At 37.8% G+C, this 20105-nt stretch overlaps 1 protein-coding gene and 1 non-coding gene across 2 annotated transcripts in view; both read left to right on the top strand.

The window, feature by feature from the left end:
• The window catches only part of DMD (dystrophin), a 2218635-nt gene that overhangs the window by 476962 nt on the left and 1721568 nt on the right, over positions 1–20105 (top strand). The window contains exon 3 of the mRNA XM_063601607.1: positions 17661–17753. Coding sequence (XP_063457677.1) covers positions 17661–17753 — 93 coding nt within the window. The remainder of the gene's footprint in view (positions 1–17660; positions 17754–20105) is intronic.
• LOC112438625 (small nucleolar RNA U13) lies at positions 19482–19580 on the top strand. Its single transcript, XR_003027026.1, has one exon. It is a non-coding gene; the product is annotated as a small nucleolar RNA U13 (small nucleolar RNA).

The raw sequence follows: 20105 nt of genomic DNA, 5'->3' as shown, positions 1-20105 counted from the left end.
TTTTCTCATAGGTCAATTTTAAATTTTTTCTTTGAGCTTTGTAAGAAAAAAATTGTCAACTCCACTTTCCTTTGGCTCTTATTCAACTTTATTTTAAAATGCATTTTTCTAGAAACACTAACTAGAGGTGACAGTTTTAGTTCACAGGGAACTATTTTTGATTTACTATTTTTGTTTTGGAAATGTCTGAATAAACCACTGGAAATTATAGCTTATAATGAAGAAAACAAGATAAACATACTTTTTATCTAAAGTGACAGTAAAAATCTAGCAAATGGGAGAAAAATAAAGTCCACTTTTTTTTCTTTAACTTCTCCAATTGAACGTCAAATGAACATATTGGGCAAGAAATACAACCTGAGTTGCATTTACAATACAGTGGCTACAACAGAAGAGTTAAACACTAAGTCTTACGAAAGGTAGCTTTAGAAATATTTGAAAGTTGGCCGGGTACGGTGGTTCAGGCCTATAATCCCAGCACTTTGGGAGGCCGAGGTGGGCGGATCACGAGGTCAGGAGTTTGAGACTGGCCTGGCCAATGTGGTGAAACCCTGTTTCTACTAAAAAAAAATACAAAAATTAGCTGGGCGTGGTGGCATGCGCCTGTAATCCCAGCTACTTGGAAGGCTGAGGCAGGAGAAGCGCTTGACACCGGGAGACGGAGGTTGCAGTGAGCTGAGACCGCACCACGGCCCTGCAGGCTGGGCGAAAGAGTGAAACTTTGTCTCCCCCCCCCCCGCCCCCCCAAAAAAAGTGTGTGTATGTATATATTAAGGTTGACACTGTATTTAAAAAATTTCTATGAAACTGACAAAACTATTGCTTCGTTAATTCTTTTTTGCAAAATTGCATTGGAGGAACTGCATGGAATATAATGACTGTGCTCTTTTCTAATAGCACATGAGTCAGATCTCTAGAAACTGACTTTTGCCCATATTCAATTTCAGCAGTAAAATAATTTCTAGCTTGATATTTCTCATAAAAATTCCTAGGGCTCTTTTAAAAATATTTTATAAATATCTTTATAATGTGGCTTAATTTTTCAAACATCTTCTGTGTAGAAACAAATATTCATATGTATGTACACATATTAGCTATTGCTGTGTAATAAGCCACCTTGAAACTCAGTAGGTTAAAACAACCAACATACTATTTCAAATACATATGTTAGCCAGGAAGTTCTTCACCTTACTGCTAGGATTACTCGTGTGTCTCTAGTTAGCTGGGGGTTGGCTAAGGGGCTTTGCTGATCTCAGCTCAGCTCTGCGAAATGTCTAGCTGTCTGCTAGTCTGGGAAAACTTCATCTGGGACAACTAGGGCAACTTGACTCGGTTCCACTTGTCTCATCCTCCTGCTGTCTAGCTCTGGTGTGCTCTTACGGTAAATGCAGAGGCATGAACAAGAGAGCAAAAGTGTTCAAGCCCTTTTGAGGTCTACATTTGGGAGAGGAAATGCCAGCACTTCAATTGCACTCTGTTGGTCAAAATGAGTCAAATGCCAACCCAGATTTAAGAAGCAGGGAAATAGAATACCAACTTTTCATGAGAAGAACAGCAATGCTACATTGCAAAGGGTATGGATTCAGGAAAGGATGAAATACTAGGCCCAATTTTGTAGTTAACTTACCATTTACAGCAGTTGCTCCTGGACAGTATGGCTTCCTTGCCAAATATTTTTGCATGCAAATAATTGGTAAACAGTGCCAATATTGGTCTTTCCTAAACAATACTATGTTAAAATGTCAGTCAAAATATGAATTAAAAAATGCAAAACATGGTAAGAGCTTCTCAAAATTAGTTACGTTTGAAAGGGTGAAAAGAAAAGACAAGCAGACATTTGCCTAAGCAGCTTTGGGTGGTTAATCAAGTCAGTACACTCGGATGGGGTGTCTTGTACCTCTCTAGTCTCATGTTCCATCCATCCACTTACGTTCCAAGAAGTGGCTTATAGTTCTTTGAACAGTGCGTCTATTTCATCTGATCCTTCGCATCTGAAGTTTCCTCTGCTTGACTTTATCTTCCCTTTCCACTTCTACCTGTTGATAACCTGTTCAACCTTGTATATTCTATTCAGGGAGTTTCACTCTCTTGTTCTCTCCAGTGAAGATATCTTTTATTTGTGCCAGCACCATACTTACGACAAAAAATCACTATTAATAGGATTATAACACCATGCAATAATTATATTCGCTTAAATGTATATTTCCTTCCTAGGCTATGACAAAAGCTGTGAAAACAGTGGCAGTATGTTTTTATCTTTTATCTTCCCATTTTTCTTAGGACAGTATGATGCATAACACTGGTTACATTTAGTTGAATGACTATCCCCCTCGTCTGACACATAAGGAAAATAAGCCAAGTGCTATGTAATTTATCAGTGTTCACACAACTGGCGAAATTTAAATTACAGAACTGTAATAAATGCCTATTTGCTTCCAGATATTATATTATTTAACTTACAACTACACCGAATCTCACATGGAAGACTTTCAAGTAAGGAACTGGCACTTTTCAGTGGATCTTAAGAAATGGCTACACTAAATGCCCTAGTTAAACTTTTTCTTCTGTTTACTACTACCTCATTTAATCCTCATCAACTTCAAGGATTATATTTCTTATATTTTGATTTATATAGCCTTAAGTTTTTGTTGAATGATATTTCTTCTTTTGATTTAGTTAATATAAAAAGCCACATTTTTCAAATACATTAGAGTGAATTATACATTCGAACAATTTGCAGTGTGCTCTAAAATAGTATTTAGTAATTGAGTCTGCTGAGCACACTGGAGTCCTGAGGAGTTAATGAAACCCCCGATGTCAAATGATATTAACAATAGGAATTTGGGACTTTGAAGAATTTTCCTAATGTATATATGTAGAATTATCACTGTTACTATCTTTCCATTACAAATGGGACCTACAATTAGGAGCAATTTTATTGGCAGGCTATATAACTGTATCTGACCTTTTGGAAATGATAGAAGAAAGAAAAGATATATTAAACTATCTTTGTAGAAAATATGACGTAAAGGCACAAGTAAAACTCACCTAACCCTTGCCCTGAATGTGATGATAGTCAAGCCCAGCTTAAACAGCAGTTGCAAAGTAAAGAATGGTGTAGAGATCTGTAGATACACTGTCTAAGTCTAAATTAGTATCTAGCACTTACTTGCTGTGTGACCTTATTCAAGTTACTTATATTGTGTCTGTTTCATCAGTTGTAAAATGGGGGTGACTGTGAACATTAAAACAACCCACAAAAAGTACACAGAAGTAGCGTTGACATAAAGAAACCAGTCGATGTGTGTAACTCGCATCTTTCTGATACATGAGGTAGAGTCATATAAAAATTGTAATATTTGACAATATTTGACTTCAGAATTGGAAATTGCATAAAGTTGGACCACTAAAAGGAAATAAAGTATAGCAGTGACAGACGTTCTCCTTTAAATATTTTATCCTCTGTGACTTTTGACAGAAGATCTTCTTTAAATATTGTATCCTATGTGACATTTATCTTTTCTGTGTTTCCAATTTCTTTGATTTGGAACTTCCTGTAGACAGACCCTTACAGGCATGGAAGAAGAAAGAATGAATAAAGCAAGGATGACTTCCCAGTAGGTGGAGGATGGGAATAATTAGGAAGAAGCTGTGTCTTGTCACCTATATTGTCCATACACAACTGCACCGTAGGGTAATTGAGAAATTACAAGAATGGTAATAAATACGTTTTACATTCATTAATTAAAGTCATCTTTGGATGCCCTTTGTCCATAATGTTTCCTCTACTAGATCTGAAGCCTAAATATCACTTTTCTTCTCTGCAATTTCCCTGGAACTGAGTACTCATAGATGTTTGTCTAGTGAGCCATTCCATTATGTCATGGTATATGTGTGTCTGTGTGTGTGTGTGTATGTGTGTATGTGTGTGTGTATGTATGTATGTATATAAACACAATCCTTTTTTTTTTTTTTTTTTTTTTTTGAGACGGAGTCTCACTCTGCCACCCAGGCTGGAGTGCAGTGGTGCAATCTTGGTTCACTGCAACCTCTGCCTCCCAGATGCTCTCCCACCTTAGCCTCCCAAGTAGCTGGGACTTCAGGCGCGTGCCACCATGCCCAGCTAACTTTTGTATTTTTAGTAAAGGTGGAGTTTTGCCACGTTGGCCAGGCTGGTCTCAAACTCCTGGCTTCAAGTGATCTGCCCTTCTCGGCCTCCCAAAGTACTGGGGTTACAGGCATGAGCCACTGCGCCTAGCCTATAGATTTCTTTTTTGAAGATTCAGTGTTATTTGCATGCTTTGAAACAAAGTGCTTCATCTTGCCAACCTTGTACCATACCGTTTCTGTCAGAAAAGCAACCATTGGGATAGATTGTAATTAGCCTTCATTTCCATCACTGGCTATCTCAAATGCAAATCATGTATCTATGTGAATCAATAGAAAAACTGGATTTAGGCCTGGTGCAGTGGCTCATGCCTGTAAATCTCAGCACTTTGGGAGGCTGAGGCAGGTGGATCACGAGGTCAGGAGGTCGAGACCAGCCTGGCTAACAAGGTGAAACCCCGTCTCTACTAAAAATAAAAAAAAATTAGCCAAGCGTAGTGGCTCGCGCCTGTAATCCCAGCTACTAGGGACGCGGAGGCAGGAGAATCGCTTGAACCTGGGAGGCGGAGGTTGCAGTGAGCCAAGATCACGCCACTACACTCCAGCCAAGGTGACAGAGTCTCAACAACAACAAAAAACTGGGTTTAACTTTCAGAATGTTCAATTTTATAGGGGATATTTAAAGGTGGTGTAATTAGTATAATCATGGATTGTAATCATTCCACAGATTTTAAAATAACTTTGTGAATTACATTAATACATAAAAATATAAGATAAAAAAGCATTTACCATAATTTTACTAATATTTCCTTTAGAATACCTGGTAAAATGAATGAGTACTGACCTATCTAACTTAAAGATAAAACAATTGAGACCTAGCTTTAGAAGTTAGTTTTATTACAAAACATGTTAAGGATAGACTTGATCAGACAATGAATCATGCTGACTTTTTGTTAAGCATACTTCTGGGTTCATAACATCCCACTTACATATAACAACTTGATTTCCATTAACGATGGTGTGGTTTCCTATTTAAAGTTCGAATGCACATCTGTTTGAATCATTTCTAGTGTACTTAATAGAGTAACATACATACCGGGTTCTAGTTAAGATGCTTTATAAAATGCCAAATAACATTTTATATCTGGAGAGATTATAAAAACTTGTATTTTGTAGCTTTGCTCTTGAACACTTGCTAGCTGCAAGGAATAACTTGGCTTTTTCTTGATTATCTTCATAGCCAGATTTTAGTGCTTTTTTTGGTAGAGAGAAGTCTCTACAAGTATTTGACGCTAAGGAATAATGAATAAATACCTACTGATTTTATCTGCTAAGGTCCACAAAACATTCCAGTATTTTGATATCACTATTAAAGAAGACGACGGTGTTCCAGTGATACATATGATTCCTTACAATGACATCACCAGAGATAGAAATATGAGGCATGGGAAGTAACACGTAGGCCTTCATTTATTTTCTGATATGGACATCCCTGGCATTGATTTCCTTGGCTCAAAGGAAATTTGCTTCCATGTCTAGGGTGGTGAATGTCTTTGGCTTATTTCTTTGGCCCTACTCTCCACTTTTGTCTTCCTTGGGAGGCTGATGTCTGTGGACTACATCAACAGGCTCCTTTGCCCTCTGGCTTCTAGTTGGATTTGGCCAATGAGAGCCTTGGTAAGAGAGGGAGAGAGGAAAGAAATTCCATCACCCAATATCAAAGCTCCTGTCAGATAATCTTCTCTTCTCAGTTCTCTCTTTATGTAGTAACTAGAAACCACTCTCCTTCTTTTCATTCTTAGGAGTCTAAGAGTAGTAATAACACTTCTCTATTACTAGTTCCAGTGGTTTCATTATACCTTCCCTCATTTTTATAAACAGTCCCTTATTAAACTCATCTCAGATTACCAAAGTCCTGCTATGGCCATATAAATTTCAAAGGAGAGTGTCATTCTCCACCTCCAGGTGATAACATTTAACAGGAGGGAATGTAATTTATTTAATGTTTTTATTGAGCATTTTCTATGCTAGGTACCATACCAGACATCTTACATTTATTAACCCTTTTAATTCTCATATTTTGAAGTTGGTCCCTTCTGTTACTTTGAGGCCAACATTACAAGGAAAGTTATAGACGATATGGATTATTTGGCTTAGAAAGTTTGGAATAAATGTGTGATAGCTAACACTTACAGAATATATCTTACAAAGTGCCATACTAAGTTCACTTAAATCTTTGCAATATCACCACAACATAGGTAATGATACATGCTCTTTCTATAGATGAAAAGAGTAAGGCACGGAGAAGTTACTTGCCCAAGATCACACTGCAGAGCTGGGAGTTGAACCCAAGGCATTCTGGGTGTACAGTCAACATTCTTATTCATGGCATCATACCATTCCCCCGTGTTTTCCAAAGCATATTTTATCAGTGTGACTTTTTTCTAAATTCCCTCTGCATAAATCTAATGTATTTCAGTCACTAGTATTCTAACTTGAAATACAAAACCAGCATTTTTCTATCTTTAGGCGATTCCTTTCAAGAGAAAACTAACCTATGATGCCACAAGTCGTCATAGTGGCCATTCTTGAGGGGGGCTTCCACATAGGGGGTGTGAGGAAGCTCCTAGGGTGTTGATCATATTCTGTTTCTTAAATCTCGATGCTGGTAATATAAATATGTTCGGTTTGTGATAATTCATTGAGCTGTACACTTAAGACGTGTACTTTCCTTTATGTATATTATTCCGCAACAGAATACTGCTTTATTATACGATACTTTTTCCAACTCATATTTAAGAAAACAACAAAAAAAATCAACTCAGAAAGCTTCCTATTTACATGACAATGGGTTGCCTTATTTTTCTGGGAGCTGGTCAGCAGCGTTCTTCAGTAAGTTTTGAATCCCCAGTTTTGCAATTCTTTGTGGTATTTGCGATATTTTTGGTGTTTCCAATGTCTAGGGATTTGTAATTGCAGAAGTATCTTGACTCTCTTAGCGACAGATATGTCCATGGCTTGTCCTTTTTGTAATCAGAAGGTCATGCTAAATTATCCCTGTGTTCTTTACTTTCTACTGAAACGTATTGATCCCTTTGGATTTTCAGGTTAAAAGACCAATACAACTCTGAAGAATCAGAAACCACTTAAACACCTTCACAAATGCATTTCCTTTCTCAAATATTTTTACTTTGATTTGTTCCACTTTGATTTGGTTCACTTTATTTATGCCACTTGTCAACCTACCTGTGTTTCTTTTTGAACACTGTTTGTGCTTCCGTATTTCTTTATTTCATACTAAAAAGGATTTGGAAGGAATACTGTCTCGTTTTTAGGTCCTTTCATCTTGTGGTTTGGGTTAACAAAGACAATATATATGCAGATACATTAAACTGAGTAATATCAGATATCCACTCAGTTCACTTGATAAGGGAAATCTTAGTCATAAAATGAACTGAAGACAGAGCTACAGGGTCGCCCGGCCCAAGGAGGAATTCATGTTTTGTGTGCTTCACAAAATAGTTCTCATACACTTGAAAAGGAAGCCATTAAAGGTTGAATTTTAAAGAAAAAATATTGTTCTTAGGATATAAAATGCCACCTGCAACAAAGACATGGTGCATGTTGAAGATGAAAGGGGAGAACAACAAAAGAATACTTAAAAATAGTCAAAAGAACAAGTAAAGGGAGGAAAAAGCAAGTTTCTAAGTGCATCCTCTGTACCATCTGCATTCACCAGTTTTAGTAATTGTATAGGGAATAATGCCTTCCCCTATTGACTTGCACTCCCACGGGGATGCCAAACTAATAGAAAACATTTTACATGTACTCTGCACTTTCTAATATATTTTTATATTATCGAAAAGACTTTAACGTGTGTGTGTGTGTGTGTGTGTGTGTGTGTGTGTGTGTGTGTGATCTTGCTTCGTCACAAAGGCTGGAGTGCAGTGGCACGATCTCGGCTCACTGCAACCTCCACCTTCCTAGTTCTAGCGATTCTCCTGCCTCAGCCTCTCGAGTAGTTGGGATCACAGGCGTGTGCCACCACGCCCAGCTAATTCTTGTATTTTTAGTAGAGACATGGTTTGACCATGTTGGCCAGGCTGGTCTCGAACTCCTGACCTTAAGTGAGCCACCTGCCTCAGCGTCCCAAAGTGCTAGGATTATAGGTGTGAGCCACTGCACCTGGCCGAGTTAAACGTTTTTTACACCTAGAATTTGGTCAAAGAAAGAAATGCAGACAAATAGTGTTAAAATGAAACATAAAAATCAATCTATATTTATTGAGTGCATACTATTTGCCAAATCTGTATAACATTCCTATGTGTTGCAGTTGAACCTCACGGGAGTGCTCTGAAGTAATAATTTGAGCCCCATTCTAATAGTGAATAAATTATGCCTCAGAAAGGCTGTCACTTGCCCAAAATAACACAGCTAGTGAGTGAGTGAGAGACCTGAGTTCAGAAGTTAGCTATTTCTGCTTTTGAAACTTGGGTTACTTTTGCTATAGTATCTATAATTCTATAGAGTAAGTTGCAGGCAGGAAAATTAGAACCATCCAAGCGAAATAGTATGTTTGATTTTACCTGGGGTATTCATACTACAGGGAGAATAAAACCGAGCACCGAAAGGTCTATAAAGTTACAGGCTAAATGTAGCACATTTCACTAAAAAAAAAAAAAACACTTCAGACCGTGGGAACGGGGTTGGGGGAGATTTTTACTCAAAAGTACTTAAAATTACTTTTACATAAGTCCAGGTGCGATGGCTCATGCCTGTAATCCCAGTACTTTGGGAAGCTGAGGGAGGCGGATCACAAGGTCAAGAGATGGAGACAAGCCTGACCAACATAGTGAAACCCCGTCTCTACTAAAATTACAAAACTGAGCTGGACGTGATGACACATGCCTGTAGTCCCAGCTACTTGGGAGGCTGAGGCAGGAGAATCACTTGAACCTGGGAGGCGGAGGTTGCAGTGAGCCAAGATTGCGCCACTCCACTCCAGCCTGGCAACAGAGCGAGACTCTGTCTCAAAAAATAAATGATAAATAGTTTTACGTTGAAACAAGCATATATTAAAAGAAGGCAAAATCTCTAGGAATTTTTAGCATAAAGTATATGCTTTCAAAGAAATTTTAAACCTGCAGGCAATGTGTAATTTATACTGCCAGACTCCAGGGCAAATTCCTTCAATTTCATTTCCTGGAAGGATGCTCTGGTAGAATATTCTGAGAAGCACTCTATTAGAGAATATGGTGAATATGACTAATAGAAATTGGATTTCAATTGTGATACTTTAATATATCATTGACTCTGTGAGTTTTGAAAATAATACGATAGCAGGAACTGTTTCTCTATCACCTCACTGCTTTCTCTCTCTCTTGGTGCCCCAGCTAGGTGTACATGGAATCCCCTGCCTGACTTATAATCCTTTACTCCCTCTCCATTTTGGTTACCTCCAGTTTTAAAAGAAGACTCATAAAAGACCTTGGTCTATGTATTTAAGTTTGGCCAACAAAGCAAGATTCTGTCTGCGTTTTTGACCTTTGCCTAGACTTTGTCTCCAAACCCAAACGTAGTCCTTGTGTCTTGGATGCTATATGAGCCTGATGGCTTTGGGGTTCATGTTTTATTCTGTACTCCAAGACTTCTCTCACCTTTCCCAGTCTCTGCTCCTCTTTTTGAATAAACAGCAGTTTATCACGCACATACTTCTTGGTCTGACAGACTTCAACTTTCTACCCTGGATTTTTTTTTTTTTTCATAAAAGCAAGTATCTCTGTCAGTTAACAGTTAACTATATTTTCTTCAACAATGGACACATTGCAGTGCATAAGATTATTTTTTGATGAGTTTAAAAGTCATGCTTTGCTCAGATAAGTGTGAAATTTTGCTCCTGGCCAAAGGAGGAAAAAAACACATCATTTTAATGGCATTGTATACCTTCATTCAATTTGAAAAACAAATTATTACACTCAAAATGCCAAATTATTCCAGGTTAGATATGAAGTTCTTGGCAGCACTATTAGAAAGTGTAAATTTATTTTCTTATTACTAGAGAGCTTTCCTTAAAGTTTCATTAAAATGGCACTGTTTTAAGATTTATGTGTATATTATGTATAGTAAAGTTGCTTTGTTTTAGATTAAATTTATGGATACATAGTATATTTAGGGGGTAAATAGATATATTGATACAGGCATGCGAAGCATAATCATATCAGGGTAAGTGAAGTATCTGTCACCTCAAGAATGTATCCTTTCTTTGTGCCACAAACATTCCACTTCAAATTTTTTTTTTTTTTTTTTGAGACGCAGTCTTGCTCTGTCACCCAGGGTGGAGTGCAGTGATGCGATCTGGGCTCACTGCAAGCTCCGCCTCCCGGGTTCACACCATTCTCCTGCCTCAGCCTCCCAAGTAGCTGGGACTACAGGTGCCCGCCACCAAGCCCACCTAATTTTTTGTATTTTTAGTAGAGACAGGGTTTCACTGTGTTAGCCAGGATGGTCTCGATCTCCTGACCTCATGATCCGCCTGCCTCGGCCTCCCAAAGTGTTGGGATTACAGGCGTGAGCCACCTTGCCTGGCCCAAATTCTTAAATGTACAGTAAATTGTTGACTGTAATCACCCTGTTGTGTTGCCAAATAGATCTTACTCATTCTAACTAGATTTTTGTACCCACTAAACATTCCCACTCCTCCTGTCCCCAACTACCCATACTACACTCTGGTAAACATCATTCTACTCTGTCTCCATGAGTTCAATTGCTTTAATTTTTAGTTACTGCATATGAGTGAGCCCATGCAAAGTTTGTTTTTGTGCCTGGCTTATTTCACTTAATACAACGTATTCCAGTTCCATCCACGTTGTTGCAAATGACAGCGTCTCATTTTTTTTTATGACTGAGTAGTACTCCACTACGTATATATGTACCACATTTTCTTTATCCATTCATTTGTTAATGGATACTTGGATTGCTTCCAAATCTTGGCTATTGTGAATAGGGTTGCAATAAATATGAGGGTGCAGATATTTCTTTGACAAACTGATTTCCTTTCTTTTGGGTATATACCCGGCAGTAGGATTGCTGGATTATATGGTAGTTCTGTTTTCAGTTTTTTGAAGAACCTCAAACAGTTCTTCACAGTGGTTCTACTACTTTACATCCCCAACAACGATGTACCAAGGTTCCCTTTTCCACACAGCCGCATCAGCATTGATGTTGCCTGTCTGTTGGATATAAGCCATTTTAACTGGGGTGAGATGATACCTCATTGTAGTTTTGATTTACATTTCTCTGATCAATGATAGTGACAACCTTTTCATATTCCTCTTTGACATTTGTGTCATCTCTTGAGAAATCTCTATTCAAATTTTTGCCCATCTTTCAATCAGATTATTATATATATTTTTTTCTATGGAGTTGTTTGAGCCCCTTATAGATTTTGGTTATTCCTTGTCAGGTGGGTAGTTGGCCAGTATTCTCTCCCACTCTGTGTGTTGTGTCTTCACTTTGTTGATTACATTCCTTGCTGTGTAGAAGCTTTTTAACTTGATGTCTCATTTGTGCATGTTTGCTTTGATTGCTTGTGCTTGGTAGGGTATTGCTCAAGAAATATTTGCCTAGACCAGTGTCTTGGAGATTTTCTCCCAATGATTTCTTGTAGTAGTTTCATAGTTTGAGGCCTTAGATTTAAGTCTTTGTTCCACTTAGATTGATATTTTTGTATATGGCGAGAGACAAGGGTCTAATTTCATTCTTTTTCATATCCATATCCAGTTTTCTCAGCACCATTTATTGAAGAGATGGTCTTTTCTTCAGTGTATGTTCTTGGCACCTTTGTTAAAAATGAGTTTACTTTAGGTCTGTGGAGTTGTGTCTGGGCTCTATTCTGTTCCATTGGTCTATGCGTCTGTTTTTATGCCATTAGCATGCATTTTTGGTTAGTATAGCTCTGTAGTATAATTTGAAGTCAGGTAATGGGATTCCTAGTTTTGTAAACAAGGATCATTTGATTCTTCCTTTTCAATCTGGATGCCCTTTGTTTCTTTGATCTAGCTAGGACTTGTAGTAATCTGTTAAACAACCGTAGTGAAAGTGGGCATCCTTGTTACAGATCTTAGAGAAAAGTCTTGTAGTTTTTCCCCATTCAGTATGAAATTAGCTGTGGGTTTCTCATATGTGGCTTTTACTGAGTTAAGGTATGCTGCTTCTATACCCAGTTTTGAGAGCTTTTATCATGAAGGGATGTTGAATTTTTATCAAATGCTTTTTCAGCATCTATTGAAATGATATGGTTTTTGTCCTTCATTCTGTTGATACGATCTATCACATTGATTTTTTGCATATGGTGACCCATCCTGGCATCCCTAGGACAAATACCACTTGGTTATAACGAATGACCTTTTTAATGTTGTGTTGAATTTGGTTTGCTAGTATTTTGTTGAGGATTTTTGTATCAGTATTTGTCAGAGATAATAGCCTGCAGTTTTGTTTTCTGGATGTCTGTCTGGTTTTCGTGTCAGGCTAATATTGGCCTCACAGAATGAGTTCAAAAGTGCTTCCTCCTCCTCTTTTTCACAATAGTTTGAGTATTAGGTGTTTCAACGTTTGGTAACATTCAGCAGTGAAGCCATCAGGTCTCAGGCTTTTCTTCGCTGGGAGACTTGTTACATCTTTGATCTCATTACTTGTTATTGGTCTGTTAGGGTTTTGCATGTCTTCATGACTCAATCTAATTTTGAGTTTGGTTTGCTATTCTAGTTCTTTAAGATGTATTGTTTCTCTTTTTTTTTTGATACAAGTGCTTATTGCTATAAACTTTGCTAGTACTGATTTATCTGTAGCCCATAAGTTTTAGTATGCTGTGTTTACAGTTTTGTTTCAAGAAATTTTATAACTTCCTTATGAATTTCTTCATTGACCCACTGATCATTCAAGAGAATATAGATTAATTCCCTTGTGTTTTGTATAATTTTCAAAATTCCTCATTACTGATTTCTCAATTCATTCAACTGTGGTCAGATAAGATACTTTATATTTCAATTTTTTGAATTTAAGGCTTGTTTTGTGGCCTAACATATGGCCCATCCTTGAGAATCCTGCATGTGGTGATGAGAGGAATGTACACTCTGCAGCTGTTGGTTGAAATGTTCTGTAAATATTTATTAGGTACATTTGGTCTGTAGTACAGACTAAGTTCAATGTTTCCTAGTTGACTTTTTGCCTGATTACGTCCAAGGCTGAAAGTGGGGTATTGAGGTTTCCAGCTCTCTTTAGGTCTAATAATGTTGCTTTATATATCTGGGTGCTCCAGTGTTCGGTACGTATGTATTTACAATTGGTATATCTTACTGCTGAAATGATTCCTTTATTATATGTTGATCTTTGTCTCTTCTTACAGTTTGTCTTGAAATATATTTTGTTTGATGTAAGAACAGCTACTCCTGTTCTTTTTTGGTTGCTATTGACATGGAATATCTTTTTACATCCCTTAATTTTAAGTCTGGCTTTGTAGGTGAAGCGTGTTTCTTGTAGGCAACAGATTGAGTCTTGGTGTTTGTTGTTGTTGTTGTTTTTGGTTTTTTTTTGTTTTTTCTGTCACTGTGTTTTGATTGGAGAGTTTATTTCATTTATGTTCAGTTTTATTATTAAGAACTTATTCCTACCATTTTGTTTTCTGGTTGTTTTGTGGCTTTCTCTTCCATCCTGTCTTCCTTTTTAGTGAAGGCGATTTTTCTCTAGTGGCATGCTTTTATTTCTTGCTTTTTAAATTTTGTGAATCTTAGTATATCTTCTTATTTGAGGCTACCATGAGGTTTACAAACACTATAACCCATTATTTCAAACAGACAATACTGGTTGCATAAACAAGAAAGTAAAGAGAAAACTAATTAAAAACTCAAACTTCGTCTCTTTTAATCTTTTTGTTGTTTGTTTATATCTCATTATACTGTCTATGTCTTAAAGTTATTATAGTTATTTTTTGTTAAGGAACTAAAAGCTTCCTTCTTTTTACTCTTTTTATTCAATATATGAGTAGTTCATACACCACAATTACAGTATTAAAATAGTTTGTGTTTGTCTGTACTTACTGAGTTTTGTGCCTTCAGATGGTTTTTCTGGCTAGTTAAGGTCCTCTTCTTTCCAGTTGATAAATTCTCTTTAGCATTTCTTGTAGAACAGGTCTGGTGTTGATGAAATCCCACAGCTTCTGTCTTGGAAGGTCTTTATCTTCCTTGTTGGAAGGATATTTTCACTGGGTGCACTATCCTAGCATAAAGGGTCTTTTCCTTCAGCACTTTAAATATGGCATGACATGTCTTAGCCTGTAAGTTTTCTGCTGAGAAGCCTGTTACTAGTTGTTGTTAAGCTTTTTGGAATGTAACTTTTCTCTTGCTGCTTTTAGGATCCTGTCTTTATCCTTGACTTTTGATGCTTGCCATCTAGGAGCCAAGGCCTGAAGTTGCATCTTTATGAATCTATTTGGTGCTCTCTTCTATTGTGGCAGAGCTGGCACCCAAGCCACAATACAAAGTTTGTCCCATTCTTCCTTTCCCGTTTCATAAGCAGAGGAATTTTTCCCCATGGCTACCACTGCCTCAGGCTCATGGTGAGTACTGCCTGGCTACCACTGATGTTCACTCAAGGCCCAAGAGCTTTTTAGTTAACTAGGAGTAAACCCTGCGAGGCCTGGGTCTCTCCGTTCTGTGCAGTGGGTTCTCCTCATGCCCCAGGTGAGTCCAGAAATGCCATCCAGGAGCCAAGACCTGCAATCAGAGAACCCAGGAGCTTGCTTGATGATCTACCTGACTGTGGTTGAGCTAGTACCCAACCTGCAAGACAAAGTCCACTCTATTGCCTCTCCTTTCCAAAAGCACAAGGAGTATATCCCCATGGCCACCACACTTGGGAATGCATTGGGCCACACCCAAAGACAGCATGGCTCTGAGTCTTACCCAAGACTTGGTGAATACTGCCTGGCTACTACTGCTGCTTATTCAGGACTCAGGGACTCTTTAGTCAGCAGGTGACGAATTCTACCAGGACTGGATTCTTCTCTTCAAGGTAGCAAGTTCCCTTCTGGCCCAGGGTGTATTTAAGAATGTCACTCAGGAGCCAGGGCCTGGAATGGGGGGTCTCAGGACTCTGCCTGATGCCTTATCCTACTGTGGTTGAGCTTGTGTCCAAGTTGCAAGACAATGTCATCTTTACTGTCCCTATCCTCTCCTCAAGTGGAAGAAGCAGTCTCTCTCAAAGCTGTCAGCTGCACTGTTAGGGGTTAGAGGATGGGGTGGTACAAGCACTGGTGTCTTACTGGGTTGTGTGCCCACCAAGTCCCCTGACTTCGAGTCCAGCACGACCCCAAGACTTGCCCAGGAATTGCAGTTTTTGTAGCCTAGACTCCCTTTGAAGTTTATTTAGGACCCCAAAGTGCTTGAGCTCACACTGGTGAGACTAGCTGGAAATCAGCTTCTAACTGCTGAGATGGGTGATACCTCCCCGCATAGGGCTGGTCTAAATGTTCCCTCTATGTGCGCTTGATGAATTCTGCCCTGTATTGCTTCCCACTGTGACAGGGCAGCACTGGGTTCCAATGCAACGTTTCACAATCCTGAGCCCTCCCTCTTGAAAGCACACAGATCGTCTACATGAGACATGGCCTCTGCCAGGGGATGGGGGAGGGTGGTGTTGGCAATTCATAACTGTCTTTCCTACCATCTTCAGTGCCTCTTTCCTTGATATGATATTAAAATCAAGTACTGTGATTGCTCACTTGATTTTTGGTTTTTATGTAGGTGCTTGCTTGTGTGGATATCTGTTCAGTTTGGTGTTTCTATAGCAGTGGTAGCGGGAAAGATGATTGCTGGAAGGTTCCATTTATTTGACCGTCTTGTTCTGCCTCCCTCCTAGTAAAGCTATTCTTTAAAAATTCTAGCATGTTAGGGTTTTGTGTTATGTTCTTTTTCCCATGGAATTTTAAAATGGATCTATTTGAGTAGAATTTCAAAAGAATAACTCATAATTTTTGTCTAAGTATATATGTGGCTGGATTCACAAAGCTGGGCACACAGGGACTGGTTGGTTGCCGCAGGTATCATTGTTCCCTGCTTTTGAAGTACCCGGGCATTTACAGGTCTTGTCATTGACATGGCTACCTGGTTGTAGGAATAGTCTAAATCCTATGTTTTTAATCGTGGAAGTTTAAGGGATGTCTTTTGCCTGGAAACCAGGGATTTTCTTGACTTGTGTGAAATTCAAAGTTTATATGTGATCCAAGGAGTGTATGAAAAGAGCACAGTCACCCAAAGGCTAATGTTAGACCCATCACCTGACATTTTTTGGAAAGTATTTGTTGATCCCAAGGCTTGTGAGAGCTCCCACTGTTACATGTTCTTTAGTCCTTTTTAATGCTTCCATGTAATAGTACCTTTTAGGAATATTTTCTTTGCTGGACTCTAAGTTCTATAGGGTCTGGGCCTATGTCTGATGTACTAGCATATGATTCAGTACCTAGCTCAGGTTTATTCATGCTCAATATGTCTGTGACTGATTAAATTAGGGATTTCCAGATAGGTGATGAAAAAGCTGGGAATTACCTCATGAGGGGATTGTAGGGTTTTAAGCAGAAAACGATTTGGTGAAGTATGACAAAAGAAAGACAAATGTTTGAAAGATAATCAAATAGTAGGTTATAAAAGGACAAGGAAGCAACATAAGATTGAAAGAACAAGAACCCAGAATTAGACAAATCTGAACCATAATTTTGGCTTTACCCCGTTCTAGTTTCATGACAAAGAGCCACATACTCATCTTACATGAGATACTTAGAGGTTAAGTATTGTTACTGCTAATCTCAGAAATGCCACAACGGTTATGAAATCCACTCATTTAACAGTGTGTCTCATGAGTATTTATGTTAAAAATGTTAAATATTATTTATTGACTATTATTTTTCCTTAGTATAATTCCTGAGCAAAGAACTGAGTAAAATAGATGAAAAGCTCTCACAGGATTGTTTCAAACCTAATTAAACCCGATATTCCTAAAATTTGAGTTATCCAGTATGAGAATAGGTCATAGCATGCAAAATGTGTACGCACAGCAAGCATGTTTTGAGTGATAAGGATGTCGAACCACTCTGACTGGTATATTCCAAGAATGGTTAAACTTTATGTACCCACCCAGGTAGATTGTGGTCTTTGCTTCTTTGTGTATTTACTTTTCCCTTTACCCCTAACTGCCTTGATCATGCCTGTATTTTTTCTCTCCTTCATAGAATCTATATTCATTTAAGTGAATTAATTAGATCATTTAGGGTATAAATCTCTTACTCTTGCTATTCAAACTAATTCAAATAGACTTGACCTATGATAAAATTTTTAATTTTTTTTTGTCATTTGAACTTTCCTTTTTTCATCCATCATCTTTGGCAGATTAATTATGCACACTAATTATCCTTAAATATAGCTTTAGTTTTCAAAAGGGATAATCGTGAAAATGTATCATTGGAAGTGTGCTTTGTTAAATTGAGTGTATTTTTTAAATTTCAGTTTGGGAAGCAGCATATTGAGAACCTCTTCAGTGACCTACAGGATGGGAGGCGCCTCCTAGACCTCCTCGAAGGCCTGACAGGGCAAAAACTGGTATGTGACTTATTTTTAAGAAAGTTAACTTTAAACTTAGTAGAATTTCAGACCAGAAACTGACAACATAGTTTTATGACATCTAGTAGAATGACTAGGTTACTGATTGAACCAGCAATACCTATTCCTTAGTAAAGCAACCTCGTATGATTTTCATTTGGCATACTCTACCGCCTGCAGAAAAAGTAAAAATTTCAGTAATACAATTTATATTAATAGATATTATTCAGTTTTACTACTTGGTATCTATCTTATCAAATATCTTAATGAAGGCTTTTATACATAATGACTTGAAAAATTATCTTTGTACTTTTGTGTATTTTTGAAGTTATTTTACAATGAACCTGTATGAGTTTATGAATGTGGGATAGCATAATAAGGTACAGGCATTATAGTGTAATACGTGATAGCATATGTGATGAAAATATCACTTCCTCTTGAACTATTACCTTGTCTAACTTCAGAGCATTCCTGTGAAGATACATGATTGATATACATGATTACAGATCAGTGAAGTCATGTTGATCAAGGTCTTACACTGGGGGGGAAAAGAACTCAAATTGAAATCCCCTGACTGAAATAATCGTCTTAGATTGCTATTCTAAAAAGTAGAGTTTAAGCCCCCAGTCTACAGTCATAAATAACTGTTCTACCTATCAAATTCTGCTAAATCATAGCCTTCGTCTCTTATCTTTGCCCTTCATTACAACTCCCCAGCACATGCACATACACACGCAGACACACACAGATTTTGTCATATTATACAAACTGAAGCTGTCGTTCAAAGTCAGTTAGCAAAAATCCTATCTACCCCAACCTGCCTCCTGTAACACTTAATGCTAAGCCACTCTTTTCTCGGTATATATTGTCAGATATCTCTGGGTTTTTGCCTGTATTGTTTTACTTGCCTGTATTTCTTTCTGTACTTCTGTCTACCCCAACAGTCTCCCAGAAACCTTGATTTCTCCTCAGTAAAGCTTTTCCCAAATTACCTTTGCTAATTTTTCCCTCTCAAATTCCACAGAAGGCCCATTTTTGTCTTGTTTTTAGTGTACGTATGACTGACATCCCTCCTCAATTAAATTCTGAAGTCCTATACAGAAGAGACATACCTTATGCTTTCATTTTTTATCTTCAGCTATGTGAGATTAATACTAAAACTGATCCATTTTTTTCAAGAAGTCTGAACTTGTACTAATAGAAGAACAACTTGATGACATATTGAAATAATAACTTTAGTCAAGGGGGAAAAATTCAGATTTAATACCTTATAGCTGAACTGTTTGCTGGGAGCCAATTTGAGGTCATCGTGTAAACTTAGTCTTAATTTCACTAGTTAGAGATACATTTGTGTGTAATTCATCTCCTATGACTGTGAACAATTTACATATATATGGATACGTAGCGTATGTACAGAAATCAGTGTGTCTGTGTATCTCGTTTCTCCTGTATTCTGAAGTCAGTCCTACTTTCAGTTACCGAATACAGAAGTCCCAGTGTCTTCCAAATGTTCGTGAAAAATCTTTCAAAGATTATGGCTTACTCATCTTGTCCTGACCCTCTGTTAGGAGGCTGTTGTCTCTTCACTTCCAGGTATCTGCGTGATCACTTATCCTGTGTTGCAATCCTCTGGTCATTTCCCTGACTGAGTCAACCCATCTATCACCCAAAGCAATTTTGTCAGGGTTAACAAATTTCATACATAATGTTTAAGATAATGAATTTCAGATCCTTTTGTAATTCATAAGCATGATTTGGGTGTTTATACTCAGATATGAGATACGCCTTTCTCTAAACTTATGATGTTGGCACACTACCCATTTGATATAAAGAAAAAACCACTAATTTTGGCAAAATTAAAAAATCCACATGATTTGCATTTATGCATATACATACATAGATGCTAAGACAAAATGAACCTAATTAGTAATAGCATTAAAGAAAAAAATATCAAACAAAATATCCATGAGATTGGCCAGTATAAGGTAAGCTAGTGGTAGGGAAAAATCACCAAACATTTACACATGGCAGTGTAGATTACATAATTTCAGATACTGCTACTAACAGAATCCATTCACCATTGTTTGTCCTAATCACAGATCTGTCAGCCCTGGTCTGAGGATTTTGCCTTTCTCATAAAGCAGAATCACCTCTAACAAATGCTCCCGATCCCAGAACTCCAATTCACTATACCTTGTCTTGAATTCTAATAGTTTCTGTAGAGATATATCTTCTACTCCTAATGGGAGGCATGTATACTATAGAACAGAAATTTTTAGTATTCTACTCAGAAGCATCTGCATTTGGATTATTGGCTCAGGACATCCCCAGGGTTAAAAGGAAGGTACTTGC

This window comes from Pan paniscus, chromosome X (assembly GCF_029289425.2).
Source record: "Pan paniscus chromosome X, NHGRI_mPanPan1-v2.0_pri, whole genome shotgun sequence".
Classification (NCBI taxonomy): Eukaryota; Metazoa; Chordata; class Mammalia; order Primates; family Hominidae; genus Pan; species Pan paniscus.
This window is presented reverse-complemented; position numbering and strand designations above follow the sequence as displayed.